This window comes from Lates calcarifer, linkage group LG14, assembly GCF_001640805.2.
Source record: "Lates calcarifer isolate ASB-BC8 linkage group LG14, TLL_Latcal_v3, whole genome shotgun sequence".
Classification (NCBI taxonomy): domain Eukaryota; kingdom Metazoa; phylum Chordata; class Actinopteri; family Centropomidae; genus Lates; species Lates calcarifer.
The window spans coordinates 4,562,886-4,589,789 of NC_066846.1; the positions used below are offsets into that span (position 1 = coordinate 4,562,886).

At 40.3% G+C, this 26,904-nt stretch overlaps 1 protein-coding gene across 1 annotated transcript; it reads right to left on the bottom strand.

Annotated features, from left to right (window-relative positions):
• Window positions 1-2,706: 2,706 nt before the first annotated feature.
• LOC108902178 (acetylcholine receptor subunit beta-like) lies at window positions 2,707-24,190 on the bottom strand. The gene is given in 12 exon segments (XM_018703926.2): window positions 2,707-2,868; window positions 3,084-3,213; window positions 3,215-3,229; window positions 7,698-7,873; window positions 11,748-11,971; window positions 13,661-13,846; window positions 14,303-14,447; window positions 14,584-14,692; window positions 17,618-17,727; window positions 18,328-18,372; window positions 21,163-21,296; window positions 23,897-24,190. Coding segments are annotated over 12 exon segments (1,482 nt in total). The 5' UTR covers window positions 23,958-24,190; the 3' UTR covers window positions 2,707-2,721.
• Window positions 24,191-26,904: the final 2,714 nt, after the last annotated feature.

Below are 26,904 nucleotides of genomic sequence, written 5' to 3' on the forward strand. Positions count from 1 at the left end.
TGAGCTGAAAGCAGCACATAAACTGTGATTTTTTTCATTTTTCCTACAAGCAAAAACATTATATAATCACTTAAAAATAGGTGGCTTTAGTCACATAGTGGTTTCTAGTAGTAGGAATATTAAAGCAGAACAAACTGATTATCAGATGTGACATGTACCTGGAATTACCTTTCCACCAATAAAATGGGCCTTAAAATTACTAGTAAGAGCAGCTCTGACATTTTTGCAGAGTGGAAACAATGAGTAAAATATAGAGATAGATAAAGTAAGAGAGGAAATTACTTAGTAGCAGAAAATGCATCATTCAGTGTGCAACACCAACATCATTTATCTTGATATGTCTCTAAGCCATAAAGCTAATGTATGTGTGGCAATTAAAGTGAGAAACGCTGAAAGATTCTGTTCTTCAGTGAGAGATGCAGCACAGTGAAAACCCAAAGGATGAAGTTGCCAAAACCATGTCTACAATTACCAAACTTCTTAGCAGGAGAAGGTGAGGTGTTGTCAGTAGTGATGGAGAGGTCTTACAGGACTTCTTGAGTTTGAACAGTGAAAGTGCACATCAGTTTTGCTGATACTGACCATGAAGTGAGCTTGGGGCTAGAGAAGAAAAGAATGTCAAACAAGACATAAAATAGAGATGGATGTTGTTGCCATAGAGATGACAGAGAAAGTTCTGAGACGTGAAGACTACAAGTGTGATGATCGATGAGGTGGAGGCCTTGGAATGAACTCTGGAACCCGCTGCTTCTTGGATACTTCATGTTGCTTTTATGAAGCTGATGTCTGCATTTCAAGGGTCGTAAAGTTATTCCGTCTGTTACACAAGATAAGAAATATGTACCTCGCCTATGTCTGTACTTTCTATTACCTCCTTTCTTTTGTATCTGAGGTCATACTAACCTCTCTCCCATGCTTGTCAGGGTCTCCAGTGCAAAAACACAAACAGGTTATAAATCAGTGCCACGTTGAGAGTTGAGAGAGCGAGAATGTCTCCGACTTGCCCTCCTGCATGCCGCCACTCCCAGTATAATACATCAGTCAGAATGGCCCCTTTGCGTTTTTGTGCATCTGTTGGACAGCCCGTCTTTTCACCGATACAGCTTCATGCAAGGTCAAAGAGTGAGATAATAAGCTGAGGATAGAAATGAGTGTAATTCTACCAGTAGTGGGTAATAATGCTGTAGCCAGGTCTATAATATTGAAGCACTATCAGCGCTGTCGCCACAATGAGCTGTTGACATTGACTGTGGACTTTCAGCCTTCAAATGCCTCAGCTGATAGAGCTCACACTTCATGTATGCATAAGTGTATTTACACACAGAAATATCAGGGAAGCCCATGCAGCAGTGTCCAGTAACCAGTGCCAGTGTGTGTGTGTGTGTGTGTATATGTGTGTGTGTGAGGACAGTTATTAATAGCAGAGCGGGCAGGTGATGGAGCGAGGTTCGCAACTCTCACGGCAGCATTCTGACAACAGATGGAGCCTTTAATACCCTCCCCTCAGATCTTTATTTAAAAAACAAACAAAAAAATTGAAAGGAAAAATGTAAAAGGGCAGGTGTGTGTTTGTCATGTGAGAGGATCCAAAAGGACATATGGTGTGTGTGTGTGTGTGTGTGTGTGCGTCTACAAGAAAGCAAAATGGCACACATCTTCTATATGATGGGAATTCCACAGGCTATTGGTGCAGCTGGTGAATTGGGCCGGCGTGCTGCTCTGCTCTCCGCACACATACACCAGTGCTGAAAATACAAAGAGGATTACTACGGTCGCAAAAATATCCACAAAGCATGTGCCACACTCCGGCACATTCTGACACAGGGAAATGAAAGGCATACAGCTCGCTCATTATAGCATCTGGTTTGTCTTGGTGTTTATGTGTTAACACCACATATGAATATCCAACGCTGGATCCACACTCTTCAGACCTAGAGTCCTACTGCTACTACACTAAAAAACAAGGAGATCAGATAAATGTACTTCTACATGTCAGGCATGCTAACATTGTCTTGGTGGTTACAGTATATTTCATGCAATAATCAGTGCCCTTGCACATGTAATAAAGTTTTGGCTAGTTTAAATGTTCTATGTCAAGCAATGTGTTTCTTGGCAGAAACACGTCTCCATGTGATTAAGGCAACATTGCTGAGGCTGAGAAGGTCTTGAGCACTATTGCTCATTCAGCTGAGAAAGAACCTCAAGATGTTTCATTTGCAGCACACTTGAGGTTGAACACAGACAAAACCTTGCAGGTGTGTGGTTCTTGACACTGCCTGACAAACCTCAACTGGTCAAATATGCCATTCTCTAAATGTGTATAGAATAAAGATATATGTTCTTTTACTCAAACCTTGTCCTTTGACCTTGTGCATCAAATTTTATCAGCTTTAGCCATTTTTTTTTAAAAGAATTGCAACAGTCTTTAGCTAAAAGCTTGTATTAGAAATTACAGTTTGACACAATAATGGAATAGTGTCAACGTGTATTTCTTCTGCATCTTACACAAGAGAAACATCTTGAGGTCATTTGTGGTTTGCCAGAGCAAGAAAAGTAAATAGAGGGTAAATTGGCAATAGAAAAAAATGTGAGGTGCAGTAGGCAATGGCCGATGGGGACTTCAACAGAAAATCATTTTTTACACAGTGATTTCTTTCCCCATGTTTTAAAGGTGGTACATTAGGAAGAAGATTTGTTTAAGAAACACAAAGTTCCAGTGCCTCAGGGGGACTTGAAGGGGTCGGTGGGTGTGTGGTTGAAGCTGGCATCAGCAAAGATGGCCAAGGTTCCCACAGTGGTGAAGATGACGAAGATCCACAGGAACATGCGGTCCACCACCATAGCCACATACTGCCAGTCCTCCTTCAGCTGGTAATTGGAGGTAATTGGACAAAAGGATGATGGGGAAAAGGGAGAGGATACATGGTAGAGATTAAATAAACAGAATGGAAAAAGAAAAAGAGAGGATGGAGGGGTGGTGTATGGAAAGAGTTGTCTGGCAGGAGGATTGAGGAAAAGACAGAAAAAGGAAAAAAAAAGTTAGTGTAATAAAAAAAAAAAAACAGAACAAACAGAGACAACACTTTAGTCATAGTCCTCTCAGCCTGCAGTGCCTCTGCGATATACGTGATGGCGTCTATCGCTGACTTAAGCTCATCAGGTAACGACAGGTAGGTACTTGGGCCATCAATAAATTTTCTTAGGTCCGTACATGCCCTCTGGCTGAAACCTGCACATACAGTGTATCAAAGGACAATATTTTTAATGCACAAAACATTATTGTCAATAAATCTCATGTTGATTCAGGAGAAAATGGAGTGAGTCCACATGAAGTGTCAACACCCAAACTGAACAAATGCACACGAGCCTGGGGAATGTTGCAACGTGCGAGCAGATGTCAGCCCGCACTAATTAAAAGCTGTAAAATAGTAAAGCGTTTATGAGCCAGGCTGCACGTCTCCTTTGCACTCCTCTGTCATTCAGAGAGGAATAAAGAGAAGGTCAGAGGAGCTCCCTGGGCTCCGTCTGCCAGTGTGGGAGTCACCGCTCTGCATCTGCTGACTGGGCTGCTCTGGCTGAGAAACCCTCTGTGTGTGTGTGCATGTTTCTGTGTTTACTTGTTGCCTTCAGTTACCAGCCGTCAGCTGCAATGAGGTGCCAGGAGTTGCTGGGGGAAGTTGGGAGAAAGTTGCTGCTGGCGTCTTCCTCATTTTATTACTCACATGTTTTCACGTGACATATAATTAAAATCCATATTTATTTTTATTCTTCACTAAAATCATATATATAAAATCAAATTCAGGAAAGAAAGCGGGAATATAAATGCTACCAAAATATAAGGATAAGTGATTGACATGATTTGTTATGCTAAAATTGGAAGGCTAGCAAGTGTTTTCTCAGAAATCCCATGATGGAAGAAGCTGAGGCCAAGGGTTGTATAAATTACAGGAAGGAGTTTAAACTTAAAAATCACTTACTTTCAGCTTCCACATGGTCCGACCAAAGAACAGTGTTACCAAGAGCAGCTTTAACTTTTATCTGTTGGTAGGTTTGGTAGAGTCACAAGAGTCATAAAGCTGATTAGTAATGTTAATTATGCACAGACATCTAGGCCCCTTTGATGTTAGCTTAGGCCACATTAGCTACTGGTCATACCAGATCACGAAAGGCATATACAGCAAAAACACCTGAATATAATGTCATTACATTCATGTTTTTTGTATTCATGTTTTATTTGTTAAGTAGAGGAATGTGTTATTTCTTCTTTCAAAAGTTATGTAGTGTCACTGTTAACACTCAGCTACTGAAGAAGCTCAAAGTATTACCCCCTCAGTGAATTCTGCTCTGATTGTCCCTGCTGGCATTTCTATGCATGGTAGTGCAGCGTGTCCTTGAGCAATGACACATGGGATTGTCCATTGGCTGCTTCCAGTAGAGAGACGTACCCAGAAGGTCTAATTCTCCTATAACCTTAAGTAGTGACAGAGCATGACTCTCTCAGCAAGACACTGCAGATAAAATGCTTGGTTGAGAAGTCATATTTTCTCTGAAATTAAAGGGAATAACTCTGGTTTATTACAACATGGGCCTTACTTTAACCTGTCACCTGTCACCTTATGATAACACCATCCACTAAAGTTTGTGCTGAGATTTGGGAACTCTGTGACATTGCTACAAGTCCAACAGGGCAAGACACAGGCAGTCAGATGACCACACAAGTTGTAAACAACAGATTAGCCATATGATCTAAACTGCATTATTTGGAGGTCAAACTGAAGGCTAGCACACCTGCTGTCTGCAAATAATCCTTTATTGTACAACTGTGTGTACACAACTATGGCAAGTGCAGTAGGTCGCAGTTAAATCAGCATGTTGGCCTTTAAATCCTGACATATATATTTATGATGGAAACTTAGGGTAACAAGTTCATAGTTTTGTCTCTGTATTCTCCTGCAGTTAAAGCTGCTAAACCTCTGGGTTTGTTTAAACCTGTCTGACTGTCTGACTACTCATGTTCTCAAGGACTGAGAAATACCATAAACACATAGTCACAAGTGCACAAAAATACACATTCAACCAAGATGCATTGCCTCTTAAGTGTAATACTTGCATGTGTTTTATGTTAGATCATGGTAAATGATATTAAACAGGATAAAACATGTATATATTTTAGATTTTGAAGTCTAAACCCCCTTAACAAGGTCTGTAAAACTTAACTTATCTCCTGCTGGTCTTCATGACCCTTGGTCCAAACAAACATAAATCAACATTATCCTCTTTGCAGAGCCAGCTGTACTCTGCTTTTCCAGACATCTGTTTACTTATGAAACACCTAACCAAATATTAAACACCTCTTTCACTTACATTTCAAGAACCTCTGACAAGAGAAATCCCAGTTAAAATGAGTTGTAGGTTAAGCAGCTCAACACGAGAGGGCAGTATGGCACGTATGTGTATAAGGAAGCATGAAACGTGTAGTGTGACCTGACAGGCAGGGCAGAGTAGAGAGCTGCTTGGTATTCAGCACACAGGAATTTGGGGGTTTACAATGCAGTGCTGCCATCACTGGCTGCTCCTGCGAGTGTGGCAGGGTGAGGAGGCTGTGACCTGAGAGAGGTGGAGCTTCATCAGATAGAGAGAGAGAGATAAGAGAGGAAAGGTAGGAGAGAGGGGGAAGAGAGACACAATTTGGCCTCTTAACCCTCCTCCCTTTTTCCCCCCTCCGTGGCTCAAAGTAGCACTTCATCAGCGAGAAGTAAATGACTATTCAGGAGACTAATTCAACTAAAACTGGCTGCGTCTGGTGCCAAGACATGCACTAAACCCAATTAAGAAGGGGTGTGTGTATGTGTGGACTCAAGAGAGATACTGCTGTCTCATCAAATTGCTCTAATAGAGGCTCCCCCTCCTTCCTCCGTCACCCGTTCTTTCACCTAGACACGCAGCGTCCCCGCTCTAATGTGTCAGAGTCGATTTGCACGGGTCATTATTATTTTAGCAACGATTCTCTGGCCGCCTCCGCTCCTTCCTCTAGACATATTTCAGTTCTCACAGGAGGTGAAGGATAGAGAGAAAGGGACAGCTTCACACTGTGAGGAAGATTTTTGAGGTGTATTAATAGAGCAGCAGGGAGGCAGGCTAGTTTAAGGATGTCACAGAGTAGCTGACTTCCAGCTAGTAGCAAAGTCTACCTGATCAAGGTCACCTATTTCCTCTGTATACAGTACAGAGACCAGGGTTAGACTGATAGACCAGTTTGTCGCCAATTTGTGTGCCAACATTGGCCCAGATCCAGCCCCTTACTCATCAGCTTCAGGGCCAGCGCTCTGTAAAACCTTTGATGGAACTCATCAGTCTAGGTTTCACTGGAGTGTTTGGTGAACTAAGGTCTAAATGCCTTTTTCTGAGGCAGTTCCACGCTCCCTAACAAAAGTAGTTCTGCTCTGTAGTTCTGTTTTTGCATGACAAACCCAAAATTTTAAATACTGCATAGTAGCTCAAACTTTGACATCATGTTAGTTTCAATTTAAAGTATCACTGCCTCAATTAAACCCTGTTCAGCTAAACCAAAGAGAGTGAAGCTCCAGCTTTTATGTCTAATATCACTAGTTCCCCAATGAGTTCTTAGCTTGCAACTGCTCCAGAAATTACAGCAACTTTTTGACAGCCTAAATTTTGGCAGGAAGTTAATCCAAAATGACACATACAGGAGATGTGTTGACCAGTGACTTTTAAGAAGTTATCTAAGTGTGTTTGCTCACACTTCTGTGTATTTAAAGGCACAGCTTTTAGCAAAGCAATGCACCAACTAAAAATGCTTGAGTATATCTCCTCAGTTTCTCAATGTAGATGACAACTAAGATACATGCATGGGAGGAAAAGGTGTATGTAATTTTGCACTAAAGGTTCTGTCTTCGAATAATTGAACAGCTATACCCCAGAAAAGTTTATTAATGTAGAATGAGAGTTGACTTTCTAAGGGCAAATGCAAGCTGTGGGAAAAACAGGAAGTGCTGGGCAGCTTGACTTCTGAGATAACCCACTACACAGACTTAAACTTGAAATTCTATGAATACTAAACACAAGTCATGCTAGATAAACTATTGGATTTCATTTTAAGGTGCAATCTAACACACCTCAGAAGTTTACTTGTAATGTGTTTTTAATCACTTCTACTGCAGGAAGTTATTCCTTTTACACAAAACCCACAGTAAAGAGAGTCAGATGTGGATTACGCATCATAAATGGATAAAGGACTTTTATGTGTAGTGCTCCTGCATATGCTGACATTATATATCATGCTTGAAAATCCCCTTTACAAAAACACAAAAGAAAAAGAAATGGTCCCAACAAGAGCTTCTGTATAAATTATATCTTAGAAATCTGCCAGTTCATACTGATACAATATGTATCTATTACTGATAAAATAAAAGGTAGTGTCTGGAGTAAGATATTAATGTTATTAAAAGTCAAACAATACATAAGCAATAACCTCAATAACATACTTTCTTACCTACTTAAGAAGGTAGAAAGCACAAACATGCTTCTGTTCTGAGATCAGTGGGAGGTTGAGCTACTGTCACTACAGTTGGCACAGTCAGTACACTGGATATTCTGAGTGAATGAACACTGACTGCAGAATGCACAAGCAGATACAATAGATCCACTTAAAACCCAAGAGCAATTTCTGTCCTCACCTGTTGGGCTTGGGGAACAAGATGGAGGAGTCTGGTTTGCGGATAAAGTATTCATCAGCCACTTTGCTGATGGCAACCTTCTTTTTCTCCCGGCGGGGCATGGTCTCCAGGGACAGGGGGGTCTCTACTTTTGGCCGCAGCATGCCGAGGTAAGGAGGAAGCATGTGGATGAAGATCTAGGAGTAGAGGAAAGGTGAAGAGCAACAGAGTTACTTCTACAATTTACAGTAAAGTCAGTTTCTCTTTCGTGTTTCTTCTGAGCTCATGCAAATGGAGAATCAAGCTGAGAGTTTTAAAACTGGAAATAACAAATGTGAAAACACTCATTCATGTATATTTCCATGCTTGAAAACCACATCGGGAAAGAGAAGGTTATTTAACTGTACTTTCCACATTCAGTTGATAGCTTGTTGGCTCACACAGACCTCCCAAATCCATCGTCTTCCCTGATATTAAAAATCCATTTGTTTGGATTCTTGTGTTATGATTTATGGGACAGCTGAAATGTACTTGCCCTGTATTTGCCTATTAAGGGTGAGAAATGACTCAAAATGTTGAATTTAGCAGTGAGATAACCTTTAACAGTTGCTGCTGAATGATGTGGGTGGGGAAACCAAATGGGTAATGCTTTCCAATTCCTCAACGTCTACTCTCAAGGTGTCCTTGAACAAAGAACATAAACTCTGGATGCTCCACTGGAGCTCCTTAGTAACAGACTATAGTTGTACTTAATTAAAATTGAAATAAATGTTGAAAATCTTCCTTTATATAATAATCAGTTGGTACTCCTTGGCTGAAGCTGCCTTTCAAAAGGATATCAAAGGACTCAATGATAAAACAGCAAATCATCGGGCCAGATGTCAGTCCTGATCAATATCATGAATGCTGTAAATGGCTTCTTCATCTGCACTTTGAAGTGCTTTGATATCCATCCTTTCAAATAACTCTCGTCTTGCCTGTATTGACAGATTGATGTCAATAATAGCCCACTGGCAAAGACCATGCTATAGCTGCAATAGTGAATGTAACATTAGGTGAAACATCTTGGCATAAAAACTGTGGTTTTATCATGATTAACTGAATTAATTAATTTTTGAATTAATTCTGAAGTAAATACATTCAATTGATATGTTGATGTATATGATATGTTTCCTTATGGGACTCCTCTGACCTTTTGTGACATGATTAGCAACAGCTAAAGGCTACGTGCCAGTACTAGAAACTTACATTCAAAAACTCAACAAGGTACTTTTGACAGAATAAATGAAATTTGAAAAATATATTTCTTGGACTAATTCAAAAATCTTGGCTGCATACACAGTCAAATAGTGAATGTACAGTGTGTTGGCTGCAGGTATGATTCCCCCCACTTTCAAAGCACAAATCAGTTCATTGGACTGACAGTAATTAATGGTTGGCCACACTATTTTCCAGTGCACCTCGTCTTTGGCTTTGCTCTTAAATATTCAACTTAAGACAGATGTTCAAATATAAACTAATCCAGATCCTGAATAATTTCATAAAACACACAGTTTTGTTCAATTCAACATGATTAAACAGGGCACTTCACACTCACTTTAAGCTTATTCTTTCTTATTGGCTCCATGTGACTCCCATTCCCACAGCTTAGCACTTCATGAGATGTGAATATAAGTAAGGCAACTGTACCCTGGAGGGATCCACATCATCTACAAAGACCTCATTCTGCAACGACAGCTGTTGTAACTCAGCCAGTGTTTCTGCTCTGTCTTTGTGGGACTCTGGCAGATCAGAGCTGGTTTCAGTACTAAAGAGCATCCAAAGCCACATCAAGGCTGAGCTGAAGGAGCTCAGAGACATAGTGATGGAGGAGGAGGAGGCGTTGAAAGCCATAAAGACTGCACTTGACACCCAAAGGACCATCGTAGGAGACCTGAGATCCTAGTTGAGTGACTGGAGAAAGAAAACGTGATTCTGAAAGCAACCATGGATGATGTTTGTCCAGACACTGATGTAGCTTTCTCTGTTGCCTTAGACTTGACCCTGATGACCCTGACAGACCCTGGTGGAGAATATAGACCATTTAACACACTTAAAAAAGGTATTTTCAAAGGGGTCTGTACCAACATTGGTAATGCCTTCAATCCAGCTTCACTGCACCTGTGAGAGGAGTCTATTACTGTCAGTGGCATAGATGATTGCTCATTGTAAAATGGGGGAGGATCATTTAAATTTGTCCTTTACATTTATTCTACAGCTGGAGACAGGAGATATTATTGACACTTGTATATTCCCTCTCTGACTTCCTGTTGCTCCCCCTTTAAAGTCTTAGAGGAGAGGATGCAAGGTTAAGTGAGAGATGAGAAATATTATAAAATTACTCAAGCACCCCAGTGGCACCCCCTTTCAAGCTGGGCATTTGGTTCCATTAAAGCTTAATAACTGCAGTGTAATTATCGTATTAGTAGAAAAATGTCACATTTTGACTGCTCACTTATATTTTCTTACAATGAGCTTATTTGGCCTTTGTTACTCATCACATACATCCCATAAACTACTGTAATGTAAATTATATATATATTTCAAAGCTTGCATGTTCTCTTTCTGATTTGTTCTTGTTTTTGTTTTTTGTTTTTTTGTTTGTTTGTTTTTAAGTGTATAGGTTATACCATGGCTTCACATTGTCTTTACATTTGTCCTATGCATGTTTAAAGTTAGGAGAGACAGAGTTTACAGTATATGGCTAACATGTTAGCATTTCACACATCCAGCAGACACAGAGAAACCGGCTTCACACTCCTATTAGCTCTGTTTCTGTTTCCACAAATAAAAATATCTGGCTCTTTAGCCCTAAATGTTCACTAGCTAGTTGCTGAAATGATGTTAATATGAGCCATGAGTAAAACAAAGCTGTAAAGCTGAGGGCCACACAACCAAAACAATGAGCTGCAAAATGCTAAAATATCCTCTGTACCTGAGTAGAACCACAAAGGTGGGTGATGATGGGTTTGTCTTTGCAGTGACAATGTGTTTCATATTATGTACTCATTTTATCCACTGTGAGATTAAAATATTGATTAGTGCAGCTTTAAAATAGAAATAGCAGTGTATTACTAGCAGGTCTGGTGTTAAGAATATGACAAGTATGAAGCTGAACATCCATACATCTGCCATAGGTAATGTTCTGTGCACTAATCTTTCCTTCCCAGATTGACACTGATCGTCTGAAGAGTAGGAGTGAAAAGAAGCAGAACCCATAATGTTCCTTTCGCCATCAATCCAGCACCAAGCAGTTCAGTTTCATTAAACCATGTAAATCACACTATATGTGTAAGAGCCTTTTTGTGGTGAATGTTCCCTGAAAGTGTGTCAGAACTCAAAGTATAGAGCTGCTGCCGGGGCCTGTAATTAGCTTCACATAATGTGCAGTGAGGGCACCAGCCACTGATGGAGGTTAATGGTATAACATGACGTTCAGGGTGCTGAGGACTGTGTCGACTTAATTCAGTAGACTGCCTGAACCTAAACTACTATTGCCTCCATTACCAAATTAACACACAAATTAACATTACATTAATTATTTCAAGGCCACAATTTACTACTCTGATGGAATGAGGCAAAACTTGTCAGCATAATATATGTTTTGCTTAAATGTAATTAATTTTAGGCTCTACATAGAGTTTTTTTTGGTAAACCCACACCCGCATTTTCATTATGATTTCTGCTCAGGTGGCCACAGTTTAATAAACTGTGCACATGAGCGTAAAGCTTTTGCATTTGAGTTCACTCATTTGCATAATTACTTGGATTAACTTGACTGTATTCATGATGTTTATGGTAAAATATGGTAGTGCAGAGCAATGACTTACCTCTGGAGAGGAAATCACATTTTACAAGACTATTTGTGCCATGTGACAAAATGTGTTACACACAAACACAAACAAATAAGTTTCCATTAAGACTTAAGGGTCAAGATGCCAAACCATCAAATACACACTCTTAATTCAACACACACATACAATCCAGTCAAACAATTTATATAGTTTATGATATTTTGTACTTGGAACTCACCTTGCGGACCCACATGGGCATCTGGTGGGTGTTAGGGGAGCGGTGATGCAGGTTAAGGACGACCACACTGAGGATGACGGAGAACGTGACCAGGATCATGGTGAACATGATGTAGTTGACGATGATGGGGACGCCCAGTGAAGTCTCAGGGATCTTATCAGCCAGCAGCAGCAGGAACACAGTGAGGGTCAGCAGCACGTTGATGGACAGACCCATCTTCTCACCTGGTGGGGACAAAAAGGAGAATATTGTTTAGTTAATTAGCATTATCTTTTGTTTAGGGGAGCTGTAATTACATCATGCTCCTTAAGGGCTGTGTTCCAACTCACTGAGTTTCGCCAGGAAAAGGTTTGTTCCTCCTTCATCTGGCTGCGATCTACTATTTTAGCAGCATCTGGCCTGTGTAATTCACCACTAATGACTCTAATGGAAAATTCATCTCCCATTCTAAGTGAAGCTGATTGGTCAATAGAGCAAGGCCTCCCCGGTGTATTCAGTTATCACTTATAAACTGTGTTTACCTGAGATAGGTTGGAGTTTGTAGACAATGAGAACGATAATGTGTATTAACGCAGTGCCTGCTCCTTCAGCGAGTAACTGTCAAAGCAGAAGTGTGTTTGCCTTGTGTTTGTGTTTACTGACTCCATCACACTGTATCACCAGAGAGCAGAGAGTTCAACATGTTCGAGTTCTGTCTTGGTTGACAAGTGATCTCTAGAAAGTGCAATGCATAAAATTATTGATCAGCAGCAAAATAAATAAAGAAAAAAACATTGGATTACTACTTAAATGTCCTTGACTTGTCACTGTATTGGAGGATTGTGCTTTATGATCATGCATGCATGTCTGCAGACTGTGCAGGAGCGCAGACCTTGAGATGTCCCGTAAGCAGAGACAAGAAAAGATGAAAAAACGCAGGGACTGGGGAAAACTTTACACACACACACACACACACACACACACACACACACAACCTAAGGCAATGGCTAAAGGGTTTCTATGTGTCCTTGTGTTATGTGCCTGAATGTGTCATTAAACATAGTCATGCAGCGTGGATTTTACAGGATGCTATGCCAAAATCTGGATTCACACTTAAGGATGGCATGGTTCAGATAAGGAAGAAAAATATTTACCACCTCTTTCTTTGTAAATTTCCAAGATTCAGGCAATACTCTGACTACTTAAAGCACCACAAATATGTTCATTAAATTAACTTAATTAGAGGTCAGTGTCCCAAAGGGGGGGCATCACCAATTTTACACATGGAGATAAGTTTAATCATCATGGGGAGTACTACTGAGCCAGTTGAATATGTCCTCTGTGACTCTGGAGGATGAAATAACCCCGATGTCACCAGAGTTATTTCTCAATTTGGACTTAAAGGTTGCAGTGGAAATGTAGGGTCCAGCATTTTTTGAGGCTGGATCCATATCAGGGACTAAAAACCTAGATATCTGTGCATCTGCTGCATAAATCTTGTCCTTTCAAGTCTTCCTGTAATAAATAGCTGGAGTGCCCCATTAATATGCATAACTCAGTGGACACATCTAAATTTCTCAGTCTCAGTCATTTGATTAACAGGGGTAAAAACGAACATATCTAAAGTTTCTACATGCAGTGACATGGATGTCATATTGTCAACTATCTAATCTGAAAGTCCCTTTATTCCAGTAATAGGATAAGTGTGTGACTGCCCAATTTAAACAGACCACACAAACACAATTAGGAGATGGCATGAGCAGTTTTAGAGAGCAACAATGCAGCAATATAATCCTAACCAGAGCTGCATCAAGCTGGAGATTGAATGCCTAACTGTCCAGATTGTCATAGTAAAGATAACTGACCTTCAGTCATTTTTACATCTAGTTCATGGTAAGCTGGTTTGTATGTATTGCTGTGTTTTGATGGTATACCTGCATCAGGAGGCAGATAGAAGTTAAAGATGGCGATGATGGTGATGAGAATGCAGGGGATGATGATGTTCAGGACGTAGTACAAAGGCTTCCTCTCAATGATCAGGTAGAAGATCATGTCCTCGTACCGATCGTCATTTATGACCTTCCTGCTCGGCCTGTGTCTGATGTGCCACTCGCCGCCCTCTGGAGAAATGTTCACATTTTAAGTATTACAAAACATTTCAATTAAGATCAGCAGAATTATTATTTTTACAGCACAAGCAACAAATCTGCATACCACAAGGGGGTCCGAACAAAAGTGCAAACACAGTCGAACTGATAAAAGACACTCCTGTGACCAAAGTCTAGATATTAAGCAAAATCAAGTATAAAGTAGCAAATAAGAGAAAATTAAAACCAAGGAAGAACTGATTCAGTGTATCATGCAAAGGAATATATCTCAATACTACTACAGAGTCATTTGCTGTGCATACAAATATTACTATTCTTCATATCTTTAACCCTTTAAACATGAAATTAGTGCCATCTACTGAAATTGAAATTTATTCAATAGTTCAAAATTTTCCCTTTATTTCAAAAAAGCTATTACCTATATTACTCCATCCATCCATCCATCCATCTATTCAACCAAATCCTCACCACTGTAAGATTCGTCCATTTGGATTTCCCGAATCTCGTTGCCTTTTGAGTCCAGTGCATACTGCAGGTCAATCTCTGTTGAGTCATATGTGTAAGAGCGGAACTGCATAGTGCAGTTCTGCCAGTCAAAAGGGAAATATGTTACCTAGGCAGAGAAACAGGGAAGAGTCAGAGAAGAGGAGCGAGATTAGCAGGAAACTAGTGGAAAGCATAAAAATAGAGGGAGAACAAGTTTAAGTGTGTGTGTGTGTGTGTGTGTGTGTGTGTGTGCTGATGCTCACCTTAACTCCACAGGAGCTGCAGTATAGAGCAGGGGGAGTCCATGTTACTCTGCCGTTACTATAAGCCTGAACATGGACGTGCAAGGCCACATCAAACACTCCATCATTACTGCAAAGAGAGATGAAGATAACATTAGTTCTTTTCTTAATTAAGCATCGTCAGCGTATCTTCACTTCAAATCATTGTATGTTACCGCCAACCTGAGGCCACACTCCTAAACCTTACACTGAAAGTAGACTGCATGTCAGAGACACACTGTCTCAGTGGTCACCAGCAGCACTGTAAACTCGGGCAGGGCCTGAGGCTGTGGTTCTTTCTATGTGTTTGTCCATACTTCCCTTCAACAGTACAGTACATGTAGGTCAAAGAGAGGCACAGAATGTGACATAACATACTGACTCGTACCATCTTGTCTCGTCCAGTCTCATATTGTATCAAATCAAATATCACATACCCAAAAAACAACAACATTGGTTGTTTGTTAAAATACAAGAATACAAGAAATAAATCTTTTTTTAATGGTCATTTGCTGACAATGCCATTCTGGTAATTTGGGAGTCAGATTAGAAAACAATAATACTGGTCATTTTGGGATGTAAAAACAAATGACTTTTAGACTTGCTGTTTATACTAGACAGGGCTGAAGGTGTTCTCTGACCTACATTTTAAAGAGGTTCAGCTAAAACATCAGGGCAGTACAACTTTTTGAAGTCACCAGTGACACGAGGCAAAAGTGCAACAGGGAGTGAGTAGTTTTGCAGTCATCTGTAGACATCAAGTCATTATTATGTGGTATCCTGCTGACTCAGTTGTACATATCAAGTAACAGCAGCATCCTCGGTTTGAATCTAGCCTGAGGCCTTTGTTTCATGTCATTCCACATCCTCTCAGCTCCCTTCCCGACTCTTTGTTCCATGCAATAAAGCAGAATTTACATAAGAAGACAGACAGGGTGAAGCTCTGGTCAGAGTGAGTAGAATCTGATTAACCATGTCTCGTATGTCTGATTATTGCAGTCACACTATCCCTTCTGCTCTCTCACCACAGCTATAGAGTACATACAAGGCTGACCACAGTCCCATTCTGCAAGACCCCACTAAGACATTTTAATTGACTTGGATAAAATGGAGGAACTTGACACATTTCACAGGACACTTCGAAGTGCAACACTAATGCTGGATGTATACAGAGCCACTTTGGCTGTTAAGCTCATAACACAATACACAACAAAGACATCAAGTCAATTAGACACATATTTAGCCGTCTGTCAGGGTGCAGCGTTTGGCTTTTATGGGCCTCATAATTTAACAGGGAGAAGCTCGTGTTCTTCAAGTCAGCCCTCCTAAAACCCTGTCCCTGTGAAGGTGCTGCTTCTGCTGCTAAAATGACCTGCATTGATCATTCACACACAGAGAGAGACAGAGAGGGGTATACACACTTTTGCATTTGTGTGTATGTACATATTTGTGTGTGTGGTTCTAAGGGAACCTGAGCTGAAGTAGCTGAGCAGTGCCATCAGCTCAGTTATTAGGGAGCCATGCTGCTTAATTGCTTATAAAGTGTTGATGAATGGAGCGGTTGGGATTTATTGGGTGTGTACTGTATGGGTATGAGGCAGCAAGAAAAAGAGACTATGCTCTAGTGTCTACATTTTTAATTTAATGCTGTGACATATAGTTTTTCCATTAGACTGGTACTGTACTGTGCTGTAGTTGGTCTGTAACCTCATGTCCACAGGCTCCATTGCATAATCTGTCGCTCACCTGTGGATCAAGTGTGACCAATACTGTTAAAGTGAAATTCTTATATGAATGTTTACAAACAGCTATATTTATCATGACATTAATACCTAATGATGCTTTTATTTTGTTACTCACTTTGGCTTTATGTACATACAGTATGTATAGCAATAGATCTATTAGTTTTTCTGCTTGAACATCCAGCATCTGGACATCTAAGACATGACTGTTTGTTCATGTTCTGGTTGTGTCATGTGTTGGGGTTTTGAATTGTTCTGGTATTTTTAGGCTTCAGTAGAGAGATGACAGGGAATGAGTGGTGTGGAAAAGAGAGAGGAGGAACAACATGCAACAGCCAGACATGATGGGTTGGCACCTTAACCCAAAGACAACCAGTATGCCCCTTACCAACATTTTTTGTGCTCTGAAAGCATATCCAAAAAACTACAGCTCATTCATGATTAAAATGGTGACATATAACTTAATTACTGTACTGTGCATAGCATATGGTCTCTATTTTGCACCTGCTTTTCTTGAACAGTGTATTCATGTAGAGGAAAAACCGTAGCATTCATTATCCTGCTGCACAGTCTCTGGAGGAGAACAAGAAATAAAAAAACACTAGTTCTGCTAAATCTTCCTAGAGGCAATTCAGTATCTATGAACATGCTTGAAAAACATCAGTTAACACTAAGTATATGTACATGTAAAGTAGTGCAGTGGAGAAAAGTGCGTAAACTGTTAAATAGATACTCCAGTTGTCCAGTTAACTGTTGAACACCGGTACACTGTTTACAATGGCAGCACATCAAAACCAATGACCAATGGCACAACCAAAACAATAAATACTTACTGATTATGACCTTGAGTGGAGGTGTAAGGAGGAGGCTTAAAGTTGAAGTGTAGCTAACAGGTGAGGATTAAAGCTGACAATCATGGATAGCTAGCTGTATAACAGGAGCAGTGGCACAGGCAGGGTGGATCTATATTAACTCTGACTCAATAAATAGACAAACACGACTTAACTCTGTGTCAGCAGAGGGGGAAAAAAAAAGGGAAATATTTTTGACATAAATGAAGCCGTGTCCAAACTTTTCATCATAAGACTTTTGCTATATTTTATTGTCTGTGATACATGTCTTTCAAAGTGGGACTGGCACATGAATATGTGTGGGAAAGTAAAAACAAAATGCTAGTTTGGGCCTACAAAGAAACCCCTGAGGATACAAACAAAAAATTTTAAAAAATGTTGCTGATAATCGAATGTCGATGTGAGTGCAGTGCTGTTGCTTACTTATTGATGAGGACAATGTCAGGCAGCCAGACCTTCCCAGAGGGGATACGCAACACCTCAATCCCATCATGCTCCTTCGGTTTCCATGACAACCGATGATCTGTCCATTCCTGTTTGAAATTTTTTTAAAAGTATAAGTAGTATAAGTTTTTTATGCATGCAGGGATGTAGAAATTATACATAAGTACACACAGAAACAGATACGAACAGAAGCAGAGACTTTGCATCTAGAAATGCATTTTGTCATTTCATCAGTTTATTTTTCATTTTTCCCCTGCTGTAATTAAATTCCACAGGGGAGGTTTTCCCTGTGCATTCGTCCCAACATAACAAAACATCATTTGCATAATTTTTTCATTTTGTATGTACTCTGTTGTTATGACTACTCCAAGTGTTCACAGTTGGTTGTTTGTGTAGTGTATTGGCACTGAGTTGTACATGAGGAGGTCTTATGTTAATAAGCTTATTGCCACTGGAGCAGGAATCACGGTTGAGTTGGTCAAAACGATGACAAATAGAAGGAGGTTATTCACTTGCATCACTGTGTGTTAATGAAGTGTAGAGGGGTTCCCCATCATGTAACTCTCTGTTAAGCTCATGTGCTCTCAAAATTTCCAAAGCCAACTTCAATTTGCAGCCCCAGAGAAACAAACATGCAGTAAAAAGCGCTGTGAAGCTCTGGTGAGAGGTGCTGACGTGAATGGACTTACCAGATTCATGACAACAATTGTGCTCATTTCTTCATTCTTCATGTTCTGAAGGGAGAATACAGTGTGTTATTGTTGCGTCTTTCCAAAACATAATAGTAACACAGTCAATATCACAATAAGTTCAGCTGCAGCAACAAATGTCTGTGCAGACATACACACAGATGTTCATATAGCACTTACACAACACTTAGAATACAGCATGGCACCTTCAATGTAGTGTTTATATGAAGTAAAATTCCATTATTTTTCTATTTTTCTGTCCTCACCACTTCTGTTTTAGAGATCTGTGAAACATGACTGGCAAATCAAACATACTGTATATGTGGGAAAGAAGCGTGAGAACAGTACACATATCTACACTGGTTGTGTGCAGCCAAAACAGGGGTGACCTACATTCAGTACTGAATCTGACTGCATCCTGTGTGTAGCTTTGCAAATTAGCTTCAGTTTTACATCAATCATTTCTAATTTCTTGCTTCTGATTCCAGACAAAAGTAAATACACAAATTAGCCCCTACATAGTATAAATTGTGGTTATTGCTGCAGCATGTTTGGTTCGCCAGCAGTTGTCCTGTAAGCAGATGCCTGTGCAGTTAGCTACAATAGCTGTAGTTACAGCCCCACAGGCTGCTGTAACTCCAGGCTGAACTCAGAGGCAAGTGTTTAAAATGATTTATGTAGAAATTAAATGTATTTGGTAAAGCTCCAAGCCTGCACTGCCTCCACAGAGTTTCCCCTCATTGCCACCAGAGGTTGAGAGGTCAAAGCAAGCATGATCCAGGTCAGAATGGCCCCAATAATGAGTGTAGGAGCCACATTTAAAAACACTGGAATGTCACTTTAAGTAGTCATCATGGCTTTTTGGCAAATATCTGGGTTTATTTTAGTTTAGTTTAATCCAGTGACAATGCATTGGCTAGATTAGATGGTTAGATAGTTACATCAAAAACAGGCTTAACCAATCAAATTAACCTGAGAAATTACTTTTTTTTTTGCAGCATACCATTCACTCTTGCTCATAATATTTTTTCACATGTTCTTTTGCACGCCCATTTATTTACATATTGTTTGTCAACACAGTTTCGGTGCTACTGTTGGTTGCTAGGGAGAATTAGAACACAGTCACACATAAAACAGCTGACAGTCATTTGAGATACTGGCTGGGAGGCAACAATGGACACACATCAGTTAATTCCAGGACAGAGTTCATGATGTAGGCTTTGGTAAAGGTGTTCACATGTGTAAATATCCACTGCAGGCAATGAGTAAATGTGCATGTGTGTGTGCATGAGTGTGTGTGTGTGCATGTGTCCAGCTGGAAGGCGGAGCGTCCCTGAGCCGGGCCTGCTATTTAAAACGCTGGGAGGAATGTCAGGGAGACAGCTGGGACAGAAGAAGGGAAGGGGGGGGGGGGGGGCAACAGACACTGACTCAAACCATCTCTCTCTCTCACACACACAAACACACAAATACCTATCTCATCACTGACCTATCGCTTACTGATACTTCCTGTAACTGTTTGAATTTACCTCCCTCAGGGCGAATGTTAATAATAACACAGCAGTTATCCAGCTGACTAGTTCTGGGCAGACGGGGACTGAGCATCCAAGTGGGTCAGTTTTCAAGATCGTTCCACTCCACAACTTAAGGACCCCGTGTGACTTCCTCTCTAGAGTGAGACTGACCTTGGGCAGAGCATGCTCTATGTAGATGCATATGTAAATGTGACACTATATGCATGTGTGTTTGTGTGTGTGTCTACTGATGCTACAGAGAAAGGAACCAAGGAGAAATGAAGGAACATATAAAGTGACGTAGTGTGCTTCATTCTGTACTCGCTTTGTACCTTTTTATGGACTCACACAGGCAGAAACCCTGTTGCTGCAAGCTGCTAAAACACTCTTTCCTAGCATGGGTGAATAAAAATACAGTACTGCACTACAGTGGCATGACTCTTTGTGCCATTTGACTCAGCAGGCCAGCAAGCACTGAATTGAGAACCAGATGGCACTCAGATATATCTCAGATATATTCACAGTTTTGAATAAAAAAAAAAAGAGTGCTCAGCATGGGGAGCAACCACTGTGCTTAAAACCTTAATAGAGACATCTGTCAGTCTGTGTGAATCAGACATGATCTTTAAAGATATACTGTATCTATCAGAGGCTAAGCTGCTCCTGAGGGAGATGAACCCCAGTTTTTCTGGCTACGTGACAATAGATGGAAACACAGTTAAATGTCAAGGAATTATTAGCAGGGGCATGTGAGATACAGGCATCCCAGTAGATTTAGGTTCTTAACTGTCACATGAAGCCCCTCAACAGCCACATTTTTAACGAGTGACAGAAACTTAACCAATAATTAAATTGAACATATTGTTCAAGATGTCAGTAAAGATTCTCACTCATGTCATTGTTATCCAAGTAAAGTTGAAGCCAGGAAAACTGTAGATTACAAAAACCACCTATGGTTCAACCTGAAATGCCGACAACACACTGTGTCTAGGTTCCACTGTGAAATGCTACAAAGCTGAAAAGATCCCAACATAGCCCAACATTTGGAAATTACAGTTTTCCTTCTGGTGCAGAGTTAGTGAAGGAGATCGATAACATCCCACTCTCACGGCTGTCCAGTAAACATAAAGCTACATCCAGATGATCTTGAAACCTGTGATATAGGTCCTGCTGAGGTAGTGATATTGGACAAAATTTGCTATTCGTGTAATGTTCATCAAAAGCCATTAAAAATAAATGTGCATTTCTTTCATATTCTTTGTGTCTGAAATGTTTTATCTGTATATATCTTTGTGAAAAGTGTCAGGATTTTGTCGCTCACCAGTCCAACGAAGGAGGAGAGCATCATACCCACACGGACCACCACCCTCTCTTCAGGGCTGGCTGCTGGCCGGACCTTAAGGTTGTAGGTGGCGAAGAGCTTCTTCATCAGAGCCTGCTCCATGTCACTGGCACCTGAATGACACATACATAGAGCTTGTGTGACATAAGATTTCCCATGTCAAACTAATACTCAGTGCTGGTGCTTTTATCCATGACTATTCCAAACCAGTGACTGTTCCATGTCCATAACTGTGTGTTTATTACTGTTATCATGACGACAAAGGTCTGGTATTCCTGGTATGCTGCTGGGAAGTTCCTACAGGTTACATTATTATTACCATGACAATGAAGATCCAGTACATATACTGCTCTACTGTACACACCTGTGGGTCGTATCCGAGGGTAAAAACAAACAACCTATACGGCCATTTTTTCGTTGAAGGACTTGTTGCACAGCATATACAATGAACCGAAACACTTTTAAAATAAAAAAGTTTCTTCCTGTGCCGTCACACTGGTGGCTAGTGGGTGTGTAGCTCAGTGATTCGCAGGCAAATGTGTGTCGTGCATTCCAATATGACAACCAATGAACCCTCCGGCTGAGTGGCAGAGTTAATAGTGCAGAGTGAGTGGATGCTTTACAGAATCAAATCTCTGGCAATTCAAACCAACACAATTAATGAAATATCCTCCCACTCCCCCAGCTCTCGAAGTAGCTGGCTAAGGATTAATTGACAAGACGGAGTCCCACCTTCTGCCTCAACACCCACTCACACTGCCTGCAGAGCCCACAGACAGAACAACAGGTACACATTCATTTGAGATGAGTGTCGGGAGGGAAAGAGAGTGGAAGTTAGGCAAAGTTTGACTTTTTGCAAAGAAGCAATGATGTGGCATAGTAATAAATGGCCAAATAAGACGTATTTCTTCTTCTAACCCACTTATTTTATTATCTCCCTTCCTGTCAATCAAAAATGTAAAAGTCTGATCACACCAGCATTGAAGACAGTTAGCAAGCTGGTTTGCTTGCAGAGCTTTTTTCTTCAATAAAACTCCAAACCTGGTTAAATCCAAATAATAACTGAAGACATTTATGTCTGTGTATTGTCTAAATTTGAGGACCCTGCAAGTTGTGTTATTGCCCATTAGCACAGTGCTGTACAAGTGACTAAAGTTGTCAATTTCCCAAAATCCAAATGCTTGCACTCTACTGCATCTTCTACACACAACTCCTCTTTTATTTCCAGCCATTTCCTCCTCAGTGTTGGAAGGTTAGAGGCATTTATAATCAGCAGCTCTGGTGACGCAGCATTCATCACGTTTGGCATGGCTGTGGCCCCAGCACGATCTGACCTGACAGGAATAAATGACAACGATCACCCAGCAAGGCACTCCCATTAGCTAGGCACAGGGATGCATGGCTGCTGATGGGGGAGAACGGGAGGTGGATGTGGAAGGCTAGAAATTAGCATCTTTTTCCTCTCTCTGCCTGGTTCAGATGACTTGGTAAACAAGGCAAAGTAAAGTACAAGACCAGAGAGATTAGATGGGGTAAGATAATAGTGAAGGGTAGTGCATGTGAAAGATGCTTGGGACTGGCAATTTGTAAGCTTTGCTTTTCTGACGCCTCTGTGATAAAGGGCAGAAGAAGAATTTATAAGTCCTCCTACTTGGAAAGACACTTAAATGTGCTCTCAGCTGTTTTACCACCTGATAACTTCACTAAAGGGAGTGCATTTGCTGACCAGTGATGAACATGATTTCAAGATAGACACTGACGGCAGTAAAGTTCAGTGTGAACTACATCTTTCTCAGAGTGGACTGAACGTGCTGTTCTAGCAATCAGTGGCCAGTTATCAAATCAACTGCCTGAGGATGAGAAAGTCATTTATCTCTCTGAAGAAATGGATGCCACTTAACTGATAATGTCTGCATATGGCTTTAGTGTGATATTTAGTTGAGTTAATAGTTGCTGTGAACAGTTACACAGGTCTTTCTGTAAAAGATAACATCTTTCCTTTTTTATTTTCATATCTTTGTTTATTCCTTCCCCGTTTTATTCCACTCCTCTTCTCTCAGTCTGATCATGACTACACTAGTGCCCTGCATAGATGCATTTTTGCTTCAGTGGATACATTTTCATCCAGTGCCACCATTAAGTTAGAATTTGTAGTTTTGAGTGGAATATCTTTACAGGTACCTGACTGGACATGAAAAAATACTTTTAAAACTATTGATATTCCCATCAGCATCAGCTCTACTTTCTGTTTGTTGCTAATTAGCAAATGCTAACATGGTAACATACAAAACTAAGATTTAATTTTGTCAGTGAGTCTGTAGGGAAAGGTATTCCCAAACACTAAAACAACATAACAAAAAGAGAAAGACAGCATGTGTCTATTAAGCACATAGTCAATTTATATTGGCCAAACCTATATTGCTAAGCAGTCTGGATTATGCTGAGCCAATCTCTGGACTTTCTCCAACTCAAATATCACTATCGTACACCTTTAATATTCCCAGAGGAAGTTACACTGTGACCAGAGGCTCAATAATCATCTTTGGTGGCTTCCAGTGTTAATCTGGTGTTTGCTGGTGGGTTTTTACTGAACATTAGATTAGGATTTTCTGTGGCAAACTACATGTGATATTTGTGTTGTAACCACATAAGAAGTATTACATGACTACTACAGTTCTGTTACATGGGTATGTTGTGTCAGCTTGTGGCTTACCTCCCAATGTACTCAGGCTGCATAAGCAACACGCCAGCAGGAACAGATCCAGGCTTTTCATAGTGACACCCAAAACCAAAACCTTCTCCCCTCTCTTCAAAACAAATCCTCAGTGGGTTAATCCAACTTGTTAATCCTTTCTTCTTCTTCTTCTTCTTTTCCAGTGCAGCTCAGTTGAAGTCTTCAGTTTAAGTTTTGGTTTGTTCAGTCTGGACTGTTGTTGTCTGTCAGTCAGGCCGGCCTGGCCAACTGCTGTCTGCTCCAATTACCTCCAAGAGGGAGGGGAGCAGTGTGTGTGTGTGTGTGTGTGTGTGTGTGTTACTGTTCACCCCCAGTGTGAACCAGTTAAGACTCTGCCCACTGGTTCTCAAACTGTGGCTGAGGTACCTTTGGAGTCCTGGTGGGGTTTTCCTTAAAGGTCCTTAACAAAAAGAGGGTTAAAATGCAGAAATATTTCACTGGAAAATAACATAGTGATATTTGATCATGATCACCACAATATGATGTTACATCATATAACATAGTTACTATGCTGAGTGATGACTGTCTTTCAGGGACTGCTGATGCCCTTATTACCCTTATATAAACAGGACATATTGTGGTATTTCCTATAATGTGGATTTTGTAGTTTTAATATAAAATGTGCTTTTATATGAAGACTTGCATGGCTATCATGTACACATAACCGCTGTAATAACCAGACATACAGAGGTGATACAGGGGCCATTATTCTCACAGTATAATGCTAACCTGATCAAACCATTTAACTGCCAAACACTGCTGTATTTTCCGAAGGCCCCTGCAGTAAAACATTTCTATCCTCCCTTTATACCCCCTACTCTTCTCGTCATGCCACTCCGCTCCCACACACATTCATCGGCTGTCCACACCACCGTAATTTATGATCCACTGTCACTGCCATTTGGTCTGCAGCCAATTTAATTACCATAGAAGCTAACTATTAACAGCTAGCAGCGAGTGTCAAGTCACACATCAAATCGGTGGTCAGGAGGGAGTGTATAGGGCTCCTGTTGGCAGTGACTCAAATTCAGTGATCTCTCCCCTAGCAACTGTTATAGATCACTGTTTAATTCAGAAGTAAGTAGTTAACTTAAATTGGATTGATTGTTTGCCCAAGACTGCTATTTTCATAGTAACAGATGACATGTAACTGGATTATAGTAATTGCATCACATAAAAAGTTGATGCAGTCACTGTAAAAACACTTTAATGCAATTATATAGTTCAATGTGATAGATGATCAATAGATTTTATTCCAAGATAGTGTCCCACTTTATTTTCTACTTTAATTATATTGAAAATTCATTTGTGTAATCACTTTCCGTTTTGTTTATTCTCCTAATTACCTCACAGAGATAAACTTTATCTTATCTGAGTTTCCAAATTAAAAGTCTGCCAATTGAAGTTCGTGTTCAATCGAAAGTAATCAAAGTACACCTTATAGCCAAAAAGTTTGTCGACACACAAACACACCCAATACACCAGTATGTGATTCTTGGACAAGTTATTCCCAAAGTATGGAGATTACTATGTTGCTGTAACAAGCCTCTACAAAAGAATCTGGCTGCAGGGATTCGTTCCCATCCAGCCACATGAGCATCAGTGAAGAGCAATACTTACTGTATGTTGAGTGATGCAGCTTGATTCCCAGTCTACATTCCAGTTTATTGCAAAAGTGTTGGATGGAGTTGAGGTCAGTGCTCTGTGCAGTCCAGTCAGGTTTTATCCACACTAAACTGGTAAAACCATTCATGGACCTGGATTTGTACACATTTGGAACTACTTCCAGACCTGTTTGGTTTGGTTCAAATGAACTGCAGGGCATTTGCTTATTGTGCTCGGTTCGTGTGGGCTACCAACAAATTTTGTGGCTTGAGAGCAAAAACAAACCAACACAGGATTTTGTGGTGGTGGATATGAGATTTTAGCATAAATTTAGCATAAAAGCTAAATCAATGTGCTGTTCATTCAAGAAAGTTATTTTTAAGTGGTTCAGTTAGGGCTGCATACTTTGTGGAAACTGAGTTATTACAATGTACACAAAAATAACTATCACGTCTGCGAGATCTGATCTGAGCTTTGTGTTTGCTGAAGATATATCTGGTTAAGAGATAAGAAGTAAAATGATCAGTGTGTGGATTCTACTTTATTTAGTCTGTCCCTGCATTGAGCTAACAGCAGCTAACAGCTGTCTGCAGGTATCAGGCTGATGTCTTGTCAACACAAACAGAGGGGATGAATTAGTAAGCAGACTTTCACTTTCTGTCCTGTCTGTGCTCAAAGTGATAATTAAAGTTGATGTTTGTACTTAGTTGAAGCATCTGCTGCTGACAGTCCTCGTATTGCTGTATGGGACAGCATTATTTCTTTTAATATGCATAATTATAATGCCCTTGGAAGTGGTGCAGGATTTTTCTTCTTATTATTTTGTCATGCTTTAGTTGTTTTGTATTTGTTAAGGAAAATAAATCCTTGGTCCAGAGTTTTATAACCAGGAAATGTGTTTAGAGTTTAGCCAATATGGTAAATGGACTGCAGTTATATAGCACTTTTCTAGTCATACTCACTATCTCACACTCAAAGCACTCTCCAGGGACCTTCACCCATTCACTCACGCATAGTAACACACTCACACATTGGAGGCAGTTTAGGGTTTAGTATCTTGCCCATGGCTTCTTTGCAGCCAGGGATCAAACCACTGACCTTCTGATTAATGGGCAACCCACTCTACCTCCTGAGCCACAACCACCAGCAGAAGCAGTAAAGGCACATGGTTCATTTAAAGTTAAAACTCTCAGTGCTCAGTTTCCACAATTCACATCAAAACTGTACTCACTCTCAGAGTCATAACTCAGTCAAATACACAAAGACAATACACATTAGATACACAGTGACTTACACTTTGCAAGAATGTGATTATCTCCATCATTAATTAACACCCATAAATTTGCTTAGAAATCATAGAAAAAAAGATGCTTACCTCAAAA